This window comes from Sus scrofa, chromosome 8 (assembly GCF_054392235.1).
Source record: "Sus scrofa isolate SSC_HxYL_T2T_F1_AM1 chromosome 8, Sscrofa_HxYL_maternal_Yorkshire_Landrace_v2.0, whole genome shotgun sequence".
Taxonomy (NCBI): Eukaryota; Metazoa; Chordata; class Mammalia; order Artiodactyla; family Suidae; genus Sus; species Sus scrofa.
The window spans coordinates 932,284-947,227 of NC_139390.1; the positions used below are offsets into that span (position 1 = coordinate 932,284).

At 65.3% G+C, this 14,944-nt stretch overlaps 1 protein-coding gene across 3 annotated transcripts in view; it reads right to left on the bottom strand.

The window, feature by feature from the left end:
* Nucleotides 1-597: 597 nt before the first annotated feature.
* LETM1 (leucine zipper and EF-hand containing transmembrane protein 1) overlaps nt 598-14,944 on the bottom strand; it is a 28,325-nt gene continuing 13,978 nt past the window's right edge. The window contains exons 6-14 of one of the 3 annotated variants that reach the window (XM_013978459.3): nt 14,530-14,733; nt 11,195-11,314; nt 9,848-9,979; nt 9,502-9,645; nt 9,035-9,166; nt 6,016-6,150; nt 4,772-4,962; nt 3,709-3,847; nt 598-2,992 (exon numbers count right to left, since the gene is read on the bottom strand). In XM_013978459.3, coding sequence (XP_013833913.2) covers nt 2,846-2,992; nt 3,709-3,847; nt 4,772-4,962; nt 6,016-6,150; nt 9,035-9,166; nt 9,502-9,645; nt 9,848-9,979; nt 11,195-11,314; nt 14,530-14,733 — 1,344 coding nt within the window. In that variant the 3' untranslated portion in view covers nt 598-2,845. 3 annotated transcript variants of the gene reach the window in all.

Here is a 14,944-nt window from a genome sequence, read left to right on the forward strand (position 1 = left end):
CTCCTACCCCCAGGAGGGTCCCAGGGAGTGGCCATATTCGTCCACTGCATGAGCCCCCTCCCACACCTGCACCCACAGAAATCATCTCTCTTCACATGGGCCAGGGGCCACAGGCAGCACTCAGAAGCCGTGGGGCAGACTCAGCGGTCAAGGTCAGGCTCAAGGAGACAGGAGAGGGCAGTCCCCAGACTCAGCGAGGGTGGGAGGAGCCCCCAGAGCCCCCAAGGCAGGCAGGAGGGCTGGGAGGGTGGAGGTGGGACGTGGTGCGTGTCCTGTTCAGCCTCCAGCAGGAGCCCAGGGACATGTGCCGGGGGCCAGCCCTGCAATGGCTCTCAAGCCCTGCCCAGGCTTGGCTGGGGACCCTGAGACAATGGAGGGCACGGCCCTTGGGCAATGCCACCCTGTCCCTAGGGCCCTGAGAGTCTTTCAGGACAGATTCTACCCTCCTGGGGGACCCCTCGGCCAGGGTCCCAGCCCAGGCCACCCAGGGACGCGCCCAGGCCCAAGGTGTCCACAGAAGGCTGCGGGGAGCCGAGGGCTGGGTCAGGCAGCAGCTGCCTCACCAACCCGAACCAACTAACCAGCAGGGCAGACAGGTCACCGAGACAGTATTTATTAAACCTGCTGACAACAGACCGTGTCTAGTCACGCGCGGTCTGAGGGGACAGGCAGGGCACACTGGGGCCGGGGCTGAGGGCTGGAAGGCGCGGCTCCTTCTGGAGTCCGGCCACGAGACAGCCTGTCCAGACCCGAGGCCCCCTCGCCACCCCTCCTGCTGCCAGGCCAGACAACTCTGCCTTTCCCACCCTGACGGCTGGTGTCGTCTGGTTCAGGCATCTCGCTTGGGCTGTTATGGGAACATTAATTTGATATTTTAATAAAAACACTATTTCTAAAAAAGGCGTTGACACACAGCCCGCGGCGACGCCGGCCCCAGGGCCCCTGGAGAACACGCAGACGGAGCCGGCGGCCGGCCCCGGGGCCCTGCTGGGAGCAGCACTACCTGGAGTTACTCTTCACAAGTTACAAGGCGCCCTCGTTTCTAAAGAGTCCGGACTCTGATGTTTCCAAAGGGACTCGGAGCGACGCGCCCACTTTCTGAGTCCCTGATAAGAAAGTGGGCGTCGCGTGGAGTGCAGGTGGAGACACGCCAAGGATTCCCAACCCGCTTTCGAGCCGGCCCAGCATCTCTGCTGCTGAGGACACAGGCGCCCTCCCGAGAAAGCGCAGGGAGGCGCTCGGCCACCCGACGGCTGCTCCCCGCGGCTCGGACACGGAAGCTCTGGTTTCGGAGCCACCACTCGTTACCCCTGTGACACATAAAGTCCACGGCCGTGAAAGCAGCGAAGAGGGAAGCCGACGTCACAGAAGCCGAAGGAGGGTCCCGCCGGAGCTGGTCTCGCCGAGAAGATGGGTTCTGGGAGGGCAGCTCCAGAGCTGGGGGACACCGAGAGGGCCTGGCCGTGGCCGCGAGGGGAGGCCGGAGCCGGGAGCCGCTGCTGCCACCCAGCTCACCAGCAAAGCCCTCGCCCGGCTGACGACCAGGCCGGCCCGCTAAGCGCGAGATACCTCACTAACCGCAACCAAGCATCCGGGACCTGCCTCTTCAACAGGTGAACCAGACCCCTTCAGACAGCGGCTGTTCCATGTAAAGGCTGCGTCTGAGAACACAGAACCTCGCTCCTATCTTGTCAAGTCTCGTCTTCAGCGGCTGAGCGGTTTCACGTAATCTCAGAGCTGCCCCTCCGTCCTCGTCCTCTCTCGGCTAAGCTGGCCGCTCTCAGGTCCGGCCTCTCTCTGACCGCGGCCTTCGGAGGAGCCTGACAAGGCAGGGCAGCAGCGGCCCGAGCTGCCACACTGCACGCAGGGGGGCCGGGCCTCGCGGGCCCCTCAAAGCGGGGAGGCGACGCGGGCACTCGGAGGGTCTCCTGCCGCAGAGCAGCCAGGGCCCAGCCGACTGCCGACACAGGGAGATCCACCCCGGACACCCACGGGGGCGGTGAGACGCGGCGCCTCGGGCCGCTCGGCCCTGCCGACGGGAGCTCCCGCTGTGGCGCAGCGGGTGGCGGCTCGGGTCCGAGCCCCGGCCCGAGCGGTGGGTTAGAGGATCCGGTGTGACTCTAGCTGTGGTGCGGTCACGGCTGCGGCTCAGATCGGATCCCCGGGACGTCCACATGCCTCAGGTGGGGGGCGAAACCTCCGCGACAGCACGACAAGCGCACGACAAAGCTGACAACTCGCGTTCCTTTCCTCGGAGGGGCCCGACCAGCGCGGGAGGGAGTCCTGAGCGTTCACGGGTTCAGAGACTCGCTGAGAAAACCAAAGGAAAATCAGGGAGGAGCCTGCATGCTCGCGTGGGAAGGGCTTGTGGGAGATGGCGACGCTCTTGCCCGGGAAGTGCGTCTCCGGAGGCCACGGGGACGGACGGACGGACGGACGGACGCGCTTCCTCACCGGCGGAGGGGCCACCCGGGCCCGCGGAGCCGGCGCGGCCCCGCCCGCACACCGAGGGCTCCAGGGACGCGGAGTCCAGGCGGCCGGTCCTCTCTCCTCGCGGCCGCGGCCCGGGCAGGGTCACGACCCCCGCTGGACGGCGGTGGTGGCAGCGGCGCCGCCCGGGGAATCCGGTGAGGGCTCCTGGGGGCGCGGCGGCCCAGGCCGACTGAATCTTCGTGGAATGATGAAAATTAAAAATTACTTGATTATGAAGCTTCCGATTTATTCCAGACAAAATATTAGATCTGTCTCTAAGAACCACTTCAAAGCAATCCCTCTCCTCAGGGTCACTGTGGCTGGACGGAGGCAGGCGCCCTGGCCACTGAGGTGCCCGCCAGCCGGGCTGGCGCTAGTTCTTCACCTCGGCCGCCTCCTGCTCCTTGGCCTTCTCCTTGGCCTTGGCCTCCACCTTCCCCTCCTTCTCCAGCAGGGCCACGATCTCGGCCACCTGGCTGGTGGAGATGTGAATGTCTTCCTTGTCCACCAGCTCGATCACCTGCACACACGGGAGGGCGCAGGGACTCAGGGGTGGCTCTGCCCCGCGGCGCAGTGCCCCCCCGCTGACCACGGCGGGGGACGGGCCGCGCCGAGGCACGCGCACGCTGCACCGAACCCCCAGGGGCCCCGGGTCTTCTGAGGACCGGACCCCCACCCACCCCCAGGAGCCAACAGGCTCCAAAGCCCCAGGCCCGGCTAGAAGACACCAGGTTAGGAGGGAGCCCGGAGAACGGGAGGACGAAGGCAGCCGTGCCAGCGGCGGGTGGCAGGCGGGCCTCGTGCCGCTGGGGAACGCGGGCAAGGGGCCCCAACAGCTCGGCCAGGCTGCGACTCCGGCCCCTGCTCAGGGCGGAGTGTGCCGGGATGTCACAGGGGGGCCTCAGGAAGGGGCGGGGACGTGGGCTCGGCCCCCAGCCTTTGCTGCAGGAAGGTGCCCACACGGGAGCTCAGACTTCTTGACGAGGAGGAGCCCACTCCAGGTCTCGAAGCTGCCCGCCCTCTCGGCCCCAGGGACCCTCTCGGCCCCCACACCCACCAGCGTCCTGCGGCTCCTCTCCTGGGGCTGCCGACGCCCCGTCGCCCCAGACCCGGCCAGGGCCCCGAGAGGCCGGGACCGGCTGCGGAGGCCGGCCGGAGGGCAGGGCCTCCAGGCGGGGCGTGCAAAGCGAGGGCCCGGGGCTCCCGGGCGGAGGCCAGGAGGCAAGCGCCGCCCACCTTGACCAGGTCGTCGATGTTGATCTTGCCGTCCCGGTTCTCATCCAGGGCCGCGGCCAGGCTGATGAGCTTGCTCTCGGGAATGTGCCTGATCTGCTTCATGGCGCTGATGAGCTCGGCGACGCTGATGACCGTCTCCCTGGGGACACGGCAGCACGCGGCTGGCTGGCTGCACCCCTGGCCTCACGGCCCCCGCGGCCCCTCCCACCCAGGGCTCCCCTGCCCCTTCCTCTGGCAACACCCGGCCGACTCGGACACAGAAACAGCAGGCACCACTCCATCCGGGGCCCCCCAAGCAAGGCCGGCCTTGCCAACGGGGACAAGGACAGAGCCCCACCCCTGCTACATGGGGTCCTCGGGCCTGTCTGCACCCACAGAGCACAGCAGGTCGACCCCAGAGGGGACACTGACCTTGCCTTGGGGGAGGGCCTGAAACGAGGACAGCAGAGGCCCTGCAGCCAGCCCGCCCAGCCCTGGACACCGGGGCTCAAAATGAGGGGGCCTGGCTCCCATCAGTGCTGAGTGTCACTGCCTGGGGGTGACGCACTCACCTGGCCACCTCCTTCCCAGGCGTCTGGGACCCCCTAACCCCCCCGCCCCCGGGCAGAGCCGGTCCCGAGGGCCTGGCTGGGCCCAGGGCGCTCAGCAGGAGGGAGGGGCAAGAGGGCCTGAGGAGCTGAGGCGACAGGCACCCAGGGGGGCTGAGTGGGGTGGGGGAGGAGGGGCGGGCGCAGCCAGGGTTCCCAGGGAGCTCGGATCCCAGGTACGCTGTGGAAGGGCCAGCTTGATGGCGGCCTGGAGCAAAGTGTGGGCTACGGTGGAAACGGGGCGCAGGCAAGCCACAGCTGTGGTCCTGCAGATGAGGACTGATGGTGCTGAAGCACAGGCGTGTGCGTGTGAGAGAGAGACACACACACGTGTGCAGGGAAGACCTCACAGAGAGGTGGGACTGGCTGGGCTCTGGCTGGTGCCGCCAGGTCAGAGGGCGCAGTGCTTGGTCCCCAAGGCTGAGAAGTGGGCTCCGGAGCGAGGAAGGCTGCGGCCTCCCGGGGCCCACACTCACCCCGCAGGCGAGCCCTCGGCGGCCAGGCCCAGCCTGCCGGCCTCCTGACTGGCCTCCAGCTGGGCCAGCAGCCCGTCCATCTGTCCGATCATCTGCTGTACCCGCTTCGTCAGCCTCTTGCTGGCTTTAGACTCTTCCACGTATATTTCTCTGCCAGTCTTTGAAAGTTCCTTCTTGATCTCCTGCAGGTCCTAATAAAATTATAACTGCATTAACATAAGCTACGGCTCCAGAGCAGGAAGGGCCAGGCTGTGCGTGGGGCAGACCCACTAACTCCAGCCACAGAGTCGCAGGCGTATTCGAATCTCCCGTGTGGATGTGTTCTTATCTTTGCAAACTCAAACACTGCTTTTGCAGCAAAGGAAATGGACCCTGTTCTGACTCCAACTTTCTTCCTGCTTTTTATTTATGTACTTATTTACTATTTTTTTGTCTTTTTCCCATTTCTTGGGCCGCTCCCGCGACATATGGGGGTTCCCAAGCTAGGGGTCGAATTGAGCTGCAGCCGCCAGCCTATGCCAGAGCCACAGCAACTTGGGATCCGAGCCGCATCTGCGACCTACACCACAGCTCACGGCAACGCTGGATCCTTAACCCACTGAGCAAGGCCCGGGATCAAACCCGCAACCTCATGGTTCCCAGTCGGATTCGTTAACCACTGCGCCACGACGGGAACTCCTAAAGGGATAGATTTCAAGTGAGGGACTGAACCCAGGCCAGAGCAGTGACAATGCCGGGTCCTCGACCTGCGGAGCCACTGGGGAGCACCTAAAAGGAGGAATGAACGGACGTAGGACGGAAGGAAGGGGAGCGTCGTCTTCAACCCCCCGTCAGGGTCTGCCCACGAGCAAGTGTCTCAGGGCAGGGTGGGAGGCGGGGAGGAGAGCGAGGCTGTTTCTGACAACCACCGGGTTCCATGCAAGACGCCATCAAAGAGCAAAAAAGAGCACATTACTTTGACCGATCTCAAAAAGAAAGCCCTACTATTTCTAAAAAGAAGTCTCGGGCAATCACGAAGAGAAATCAGGCTCCCGCATCACGTGACTAGACAGTCACCTGATACCTTCGAGGGTTTAGCAAGTAAAAGGGCGGGTGCTCGTCACCCGCAGGGGGGAGGCGCCTCTGAGCACGGGTGACTTCGCCCAGTGCTCGCCCACGACCAGCTCGGCCTGCGGGACGCAGGCTCCACGGACCCTGGCTGGCGGCCGGTCCTCCAGCCGCGCCGCCCCCGCGGCCCCGCGCACCTGGCTGTAGTCCTGGACGTCCTCCTTCAGCAGCTCCAGCTCCTCCTTCTCCTTGGTCAAGGATTTCTTCTGCTCCTTCAGTTTCGAGCAGGCGTCGCTGAGTAGGTCAATCTCCTCCTGAGTGATCTCCTCTTCCTGGTAAGAAAACAAGCACAACCAACCGCGACGAGGGGACTCGCCCGCCTGCTCCCTGAAGGCTTGCCCACGCGTGCACCCCCTCCAAGGCCCCCCGCCGGACAGGTGGGAACCATCGGGGGCCCCCCCAACAGAGGCACCGGCGGCCCCAACGTTGCTCGTGCCCAAGCCCTCCCCACACGACCAACTCTGGCCCAGGATATGCTGAGCGACTTCCGGGGGCCCCACGCTCAGATCAGCCGCGTGGAGTGCGGTCGTCCTTCCTGCTGACCGCCAGCCGAGAATGCTCCACTCAGGGCCGAAGCCAAACTCGCTCGTCTGCTGTCTTGCCCATTTCAGGTCCTCTGAATGTCCACACGAGTCTTGCAATGAATCTGCATTTCTTTTTTAGGGCCCCACACATGGCATGGAGGTTCCCAGGCTAGGGGTCAAACTGGGGCTGCAGCTGCCGGCCTGCCCCACAGCCATGGGCACAGCGACGCCAGATCCCTAGCCCACTGAGCAAGGCCAGAGACTGAAGCTGAAGCTGCGAACTCGTGGATGCTAGCCGGGTTCCTCACCCGCTGGGCGCGGACGGGAACGCCCGTGTTCCCACCACACCAACCTCAAGTGCCCGTCGGCGCCCAGGGACGCTCTCCTCGACTTAGTGCTGTTCATCGACCTCAGCAACGTGCAGCGGCGTCCGCACCGGTCCTGGAGCTGCACACGTCTTGGCCCCTATTTTCCAAGTTATGCCTAAGAAGTTCGTCTGGGGGCTGCCGTGCGACACGCTGCTCTGAGCTCCAGTCGGAGCCCTCACGCCAGCACAGAGAAGTGCAGTTCACCTCAGACGCCCACGTCGCCTGGGAACACGGAGCCTCACGACGACGAGAGCTTGGGTTTTTCTTAACCGTCCTCCTGCCAGAACCTCAGGCCAGTGCTGGGCCGGGCGAGCGCAAGGTCTTGGCGGCCCCACCCCTGGGCGTCGCCTGACTGCAGGCGCTGCTCTAGAAGGGAAACCTCCACTGGTTCAAAAGCAGCTCCGGAGTCTGTCGGGGGCTTTCTGTGCACCCGCTGAGAAGATGGAACAGTTGCTCCCCTGGGGTCTGCTAAGGCGGGCGTCACACCGACTGCATCTGCACCCCGGACAAACCCAGAGGCCCGGACGCAGCATCCCTGCAGCAGAGGAGTGGCCGCTCGTTGGCTGGGGGCTTGAGAGGGAGCGGCTCCTGTGTCCGGGAGCGGGCCTGTCTCGAGGGCCCGTGTCCATCTGGCTTCGGTGTCAGGTGGGCTCTTCTCAGGACCCTCCCTTCTCTCCAGCGTGCTGCTGAGGCTGCAGAGCAGGACGTGTTCGTGCCCCCCAGTCCGGACCTTCACCCCTGAAGCCACAGGGGTCTGGCCGAACCCGCTTGCCTGGAGCTATTCGGGTTCTCGGTATGAGAGACGTGGGCAGGACTGACGAGCCCCAGGCCTGCGCTGCCAACGGGAAACTGCTGCTCCCGCATTTCGTGGCAACTTTGCAACAAGCAAGGCTCTTGGTTTTTAAAGGCCTGTGCCTCTTGCTAAGACGCCCTTGGCAATCCTTAGCTCACAGCTCTCCTGAGAGTCTGAACGTCCTTTCGCATCTAAAGTTGAATCCGCTGGAAGTGGGATGCATCTGTTTCCCTGGAGACAGCCAACCGTCCGGGCACCACTGCTGATGGGTGATCCCTGCCCCCAGAACCACGCTCTTTGGGCCTGACCAGGCCCGCTTCTGAGCTTCCTGGCCCCATACCGCCTTTGAAGCGACCCCACTACCTTGGTCCCTGACCCTTCCCAGGGTCCCTCTTCGAGCCCAGGTGGGCCAGGCTCCCGGGTCCCTGTTCCTGCCACCCTCATGTCATTGACACCGTGTGCTACTCTTTGACTGTCTCCTGGGCCGTGTTTCAGGGTGGCCTCCCCACAGGCCAGGGCCTTTATGGGGGTGAAACAGAGGTGCCCCAGGCTCATCCTGAGCTACACAGCCCTTCCATCGCGGCCCACCCTCCCCATGCCGCCTCTGCAGCCCACAGCCCGCTTCAGAAGAGCCCCAGTGCTCCTGCTTCTCTTCTCACGTAGACAGCCTGACTCCTCTCTGATGCCCAGCGCCCCCGTGCCCTCCCCAGGGGCCCTCCCTTCCCACAGGCCTGGAGGAGGCTGGCACCCTCCCGCTCCTGAGACCCTACAGCAGGGCTTGCCCTCCACCATGCTGTCCATCAGGGGTCAACCCTCAGGCCGCTTCCACCTGGCCCTCAGCACATCTGACAAAGCCCATCCCTCCACCCAGGTGTCAACATGCTCGACCCCCGGGGGAACCCCAAGGCCTCACCACCCCGACCTCTCAATGCCGAGGACCCCGGGCCCCCACCCGCTCCGAGAATCCCCAGACGTATATCTGCCATCCAACTGCCAAATGGATGCTGCCATCTGTCCAGTGAGCATGTCCTCCACCCAGCACGCCTGCAAGAGCAGCCCGGCCCTCGTGCTGCCCGCTCCAGGGCCCTGCGGCTCCAAGGCAGAAGGCGCCTCCAGGCCTCCAGGGGAGCCAGGGCTACCACCAGGACGGCGAGGCTGCCAGAAGCGAGCACCCCAGGGCTCCCCAGCGCAGGGCACTGGGGACGGGGACGGCACAGCCGGCCTCTGGGAGGGACCACCACAGCCTCCCCGGGCGCCCTCCATGTGGGCGCCTCAGCCTCCAGGCTCTCGGGCCAAGCCCGGCTCGCCCTTCCACATCAGGTCTCCCAGGAACATGTCCGACCTGTGGCCTCACTCCTGGTCCCACGACCGTCCCTGGTCACCCTAAGTAGCCAGGCTGCAGGCCTGCTGGCGGCAGGCTCGTCCCTCCTGCACGCTCGACGCTGCTCCCTCCGGTGGGCAGCGCTGTTACCTTCAGGCCTTCCAGCACAGGCGCGGCGTCCCTCAGGGCCTCTGTCGGCAGGATCACGCCGGGCACTTCTGGCTGCCGCTCAGCCGCCGGCCCCCCAGGGGCAGCTTCTGCCAACACTTCGGGCTCCGCTTCCTTCTGAAACGCAAGGCCGCTGCCGGCTCAGCACCGCCATCAGAGCAGCCGCCTTCCCGGATGTCCACGCCAGCACAGGTCCGCTGGCCAGAGGCACACGCGCGCAGGATGGGCCAGGCGCGACCCCGAGGCTCCTGCATCTGCGCCAGCACTGACCGGCCACGGAGACCCTCCATGAAGCCGTCAGGGCCTCCAGCATCCGCCTTGGGTTGAGCCAGCCGCCTGCGCTGCCTGGCACCCCAGCCAAAGACGGCGGCCCGCTCACTGCCCGTGGCCCGCAGGGCCGCCTGCCCACCCGCCCCTCAGACCGGCCCCAGCCGCGCAGAGCCGCTCACCGCCGCCTGCGAGAGCCTCTGCAGCTCCTTCTCCCGGTGCTCCTGCCGGATGGCCTCCTCCTCCTGCAGCGTGGCCTCCAGCTTGGCCTTGTTGTCCACCTGCTCGCCCTCCACCTCGGCCGCTTTCACCTGGGCCTCCTTCGCCTTGAGAGAGGGGACGCCCGTGAGCGCGGCCCCGCCACAGCAGCCAGGGCGCTGGGACCGGCCACACCTGTGCGCCCTGCACCCCCAGCCACCAGCCGTGCCCATCGCAGGGCCTGCCCGCCACAGGCGGCAACGGGCAGGCAGCGAGACAGGACGGGGCGGCGGCGTCCCAGGAGCGGGTGAGGGGCCCCGGCACACGCACCACGATCTCGGGGAGGGTCTGCAAGGTGGACTTGAGCTGGTCGGCGGGCGAGAGCGTGTCCGGAAGGTACATGGCCCGGGACAGGATGAGCAGAGACGTGGGGATCTCCTGGTGCAGGTGGAGCTCCAGCCACTGCAATTGCAGGTCCAAGGCCCAGACTCACCCGCGGGCCTCCTCCTGCCCGGTCTCCTGGGACCCGGCCGGAGGGCTTTCAGCCCCGGGACGGTCCTCTCTGCTCTGGTTCATGTGGCGGGGGGGAGGCGACCAGCGGCACAGCCACAGCAGTGCCTGAGCGGACAGACCCTCCCATGGCCAGAGCGAGCGCGCCTCCAAAAAAGCCACCTCCAGCTCTGAAAGGCCTGCTCCCTGCTGCACTAAACGACTGCGGCCTCACGCAGTCCCATGAGAGCGGCAGTTGCTGCAGGGAGGCCGCGGGACCAGACCACCGGATTCCGTTACAGAGCCTTTCAGTTAAAAGCGGCACAAGGAGGAGTTCCTGTCGTGGCTCAGCAGTAACGAGCCCGACGAGTACCTGAGAGGACGCAGGTTCAACCCCTGGCCCCGCTCAGTGGGTTAAGGATCTGACACTATGGTGAACTGCAGTGTAGGTCACAGACGCGGCTCGGATCCTGCGCTGCTGTGGTGCAGGCCGGCAGCTGGAGCTAGGATTCGACCCCTAGTCTGGAATGTTCCATATGCCGCAGGTACGGCCAACAAAAGATTAAAAAAAAAAAAGCGACATTTGGAGTTTGTTCAGCACTCAAGGTCTGTCTGCTGTGAGCCAGGCGCCGACCGAGTGTTTTAGGAGCACAGACAGCTCCAGCTGACAAAAAGACGCCTGCACACGAAGCGGACGCAGAACAGAAGATTCTAAGAGCGGGGAAGGGACTAAAATGGTTCGAGAAGGAAGACACACGAGCCTTGGCGACCAAAATGCCCCAGTGCCCAACACCCCAAGTGTGCCACGGACCCAGGGTGCCCTGACTCGGGGAGGGTCTGCGAGGAGACCCAGACGACAAGATCAGTGACAAGGGGAGAGTGCGTGTCCCCCGCCCCCAGTGTCCAGCCGGCACCCTGTGCCCTGACGTGACGCCGAGATGCTGTGACTGTGGCCCAGCCAGTGTCTGATCTCAGATCCTACAGGCTGGCCCCGGCCTCAACTGAGACAGCCCACAGCACCTCAAAGGGAGCTGACCTAGGGCTCACGTGGGCACAGAACCCCGGGAGGAGGGGATGCCAGCCAAGGGCAATCAGAGCGACCCCCAGGAGCCGCCAGCAGCGGTGGGAGCTGAAGGCCAGAGGGGGCCCGGGGCTCCTGCCTCCGCTGGGACAGAGCCCCCCACGCACCTGCTTCAGTTGGTCCCGCAGACGGTCTTCCGTGACACCCAGGGCCCGCATGCCACGCGCCCGACACGCCGCCTGCAGCTCCTTGACGTTGAGGCTGTCCACCCCCTCCTCGGAGATGAGCTGCCGGCGAAAGGCACTCATGAGCCAGCGGAAGGCGCCCCGCGGGTCTGTGCTGCTGACCGTCGCGCCAGCAGGACGTGTCTGATTACAAGCCTCCTTCCCGATACGCTCTGCCCAGCACAAGGTACGCCTCGGCCACCAAGGTCCCTGTTCTGGGTCCGCAGGGACCAGACCCATCTGACAGAGGGCAGAGACCCCGGGGTCCACAGCCAGAATCGACGCGGAGATGAAGACACCTGACCCCCAGGCTGTGCTCTCTGGCCCGGAGCCTCCCCACAGTCAGGGGAGGGCCCGGGGGCACCCCACTCCCCCCCCCGCAGCACGGCGACCCAGCCGCGGAAGAGGCGGGATGGGGACCGGGGTGAGCCCGGTCCTGAGGAGGTCTCTGACCCTGCCTTCCTACTCGACCTGAGGTCCCGGAGACAAAGGGGGAAGGCAGACAGGGTGTCCCAGAGACGGAGGACACGGAGCTGGTTTCGAGGGGGCTGGGGGGGAGGAGGAACACGGGCGGCAGCGCCACCTCTGCCCCGTGAGCCCCACAGAGGTCCCGTGAGGTGGACGCTACGGGGCCTGCGCTCCACGGGAGGATGTCGGCGGCTGGACGTGCAGCCGGGAGCTCCCTCCCGGGATAACGCGTGGGAAACACAGCCGGGCCGCGACGGCGAGCCAGTCGGGCAGAAAGCAGCGCCCGCCCCCTCGAGCCCTGGGACCCGCCACCCCTGGGACTCGCTCGTCATTGGAAGGACACCACAGCAGCGAGACCGCACGGCATGTAACTCCTGGGGGAGCCACACGGGCCATCACCTTCTTCAAAACCGAGCGCGCCGCGTGGGACACAGGCCCTGGCGAGGCGGTCAGGCCATCGCCAGGTCTGGTCTCGACGCCTCCTGTTTGTCCCCCTCCCCCACCTCCCCGGGGGCAGGGGATCCACCAGAGTGTCTGCTCCCGCTCCCCGGAGTGGCTCTTGGTGCCACTGGAAGCCCATCGCAGTGCCGCCCGCGCTGGACGTGCGGCCGCCCCTCGGCCTGGCTGGAGAAGCGCGCGGCTCCCTGTGGGCGGCTCTGCCACTGACCCCGCCTCGGAGCACCTTTGGCCGAGGAGGCCTCGTTTCCCCTCATTCCTGCTTCTTTAATTTGTAACTTCAGGTTTGCTTCCGCTGGACAGAGGACGGAGTTGACAGTTTCACCAGCAAAGTGAAAACCACTTTCCCGGTCCTTCGGCCTCCATGGCCTCCGTGAGAAATGCGCTACCACTGCAGTCGTTTCTCTGGAGGTGAGACGCCCTCCTCATCGCTTTCAAGATTGCTTCCTGTCCTTCGCGTTTGCTCATCCGACTACGTGCCTTGGTGGGGGCTTCTCTGGGTTCATCCTGTCTCAGGTTCAGCCAGGTTCTTGAGTCTGCAGATGTGTGTTACTCACTGAGCTGGGGAGGTGGCCAGTGGTCAAAATGATCCCTTTTCTCTGTTCTGCCTCCTCAGCACTGGCATCCACTGACTGACTGCCTTTTTTTTTCATTCACTCTGGGGTCCTCCCGGCTCTCAGCACGAGTGATTTTTTTTTTTTTTTTTTCTTTTTTGGTCTTTCTAGGGCCACACCCATGGCATATGGAGGTTCCCAGGCTAGGGGTCGAATCGGAGCTGGAGCTGCAGCTGCCGGCCTGCACCACAGCCACAGCCGCTCCAGATCCGAGCCGTGTCTGCGACCTACACCTCATAGGTCAAGGCAATGACAGATCCTTAACCCAGGGAGCGAGGCCAGGAATCAAACCTGCATCCTGATGGATGCTAGTCGGATTCGCTTCTGCTGAGCCACAACGGAAGCCTTAGCATGAGTGATTTTCAAGTGAAGCCAAGACACTGGGCATCACGTCCCTTCCTCCCCAGTGGGCCCCGTGACAGCACCCCAGCACGGGGGTAACTCCGAGGCTCACAGGCTGCGTGACGGACAACCCAGCTCCTACAGATCCAAACTAACGGCCAAAGGTATTTACGTCTCCCCTCAGCCTGGCTTTTCTGGGCGCAGAAAAATCATTTCAAATCCTCCAACCACAAAGCCTGAGCTGTTTCACTTCCTGCCTAACCAAACCCGGTCTCCAGACGACACTCGCCACGCCAGTGACAGAGACCAAGTCTCGGCTCCTCCCTACCCCGCACTGCTTGGTCCCCGTGAGTCAAGGTCTTGTGGGGCCCCACGTGGGTGCCATGCCCATTTCTAGGGGAACCATGGCCTGCGCTCTCGGGGACGTCGCAGTCGTGGACAGGTGGGGTGCTGCTGGTTCTGCCAGGTTTCCGGTGCGGCCCCCGCTGGGCTCGGGAAGAGGCACGTCCGGCTCTACTGGGAGTGGTGGGTCGAGTCGGGGCTCCCCCTGGCTGGGAGGGGCAGGAGAGTCTCGTTCGGGCCCCTCCTGACACCGCCCCAGCGGGGAGGCGGGGAGAGGGTCTTGGAACGGGCCAGAGGGGCCGGAGGCCCAGGCCCCTGCAAGCCTGGAGCTCTAGAGACTGCAAACCCTGCAGAAGGGAAGCTTAACACAGCCCCCGCCACACAAACAGGAACTAAGGGGCGGGCTTCTCAGGCGGAGGAAACGGCCCGCGTGGAAACGCAGCAGGAAGGACCGCGTGGGGAGGACGAGCACGCGGCGCAGGTGCATCAGCTCAGCGCCGATGCGCGCGCACGCGTGAGAGCGAAGGCGGGGAGGCTGCGTGCAGCTAGGCCGTCGGGGCCCAGCCCTGCTGCGGCAGTGAAGGCACCTGCTTGCCTTCGACGCTCACACCTCAGGGAAGCCGGGCGTCAATGGCGGGGAGGCTGCTCAGGGAGCAGCCGGGAGCCTGTGGAGCCGGTGGAGTGGCGACGCCCGTCTGACTGCTCTGCAAGAGGCAAGGAGGAGACGACGCGGGTGGACAGACAGGAGAGCGAGGACAGATGCTCCGGCTGTGGGCCGGACGGTCCCAGCTGAGCGTGCGGGCGGGGCTGAGGGTGGGCGGCCGTGGGCCGGGGTGCCCGGGACCTTCGGACTCTCGCACTCCGAGGCCTCGGGTCTAGGCCCTACTTTTGCAGGGTGTATCCAGACCCGGGCCACGTCCAGGTACCAGGCCTTCATCAGCGTGTTCTTCAGGGCAGCGCACGACGAGCTAAGCTCGTCAGGGACGCCGGCCGCAGGCGCAGGAGGAAGGGGCGTCGTCACGAGCCCCCCGCGCGCGCGGGCTCCCCTGGGCTCACCTTGTCGTCGGCCTTGATGGAGCGCAGCCGCATGGTGAGCTGGAAGCGCAGGAAGTTGTTGGTGCCGATGGACTGCAGCTCCAGCAGCTTGCACAGCGCCACCAGCTGCGGGCGCGTGAGGTTGTCCAGGGTCAGCTCGTCCTCAAACAGCTTGGAGAAGCGCAGGATCTCCTCGTTGCTCGGTCTCTCACCCGTCTCGCGGATCTGCGGAGCAACCACGAGGGTCACCCCGGCGCCCCCTCAGCCTCGGCCACACACCTCCAGTCAGGATACGAGAGAAGGGGCTGGAAGCGCCAGCCTCGGGAGCGCCGGCGGCCACGTTGTCCCGGAGCCCCGGCGGGGGAAGAGGCCCTGCCCTCCTCCCTGTGCGGCCTGGCCCCGTCCTTCTACCCCAGCCCAGCCCCCGCTCATCACA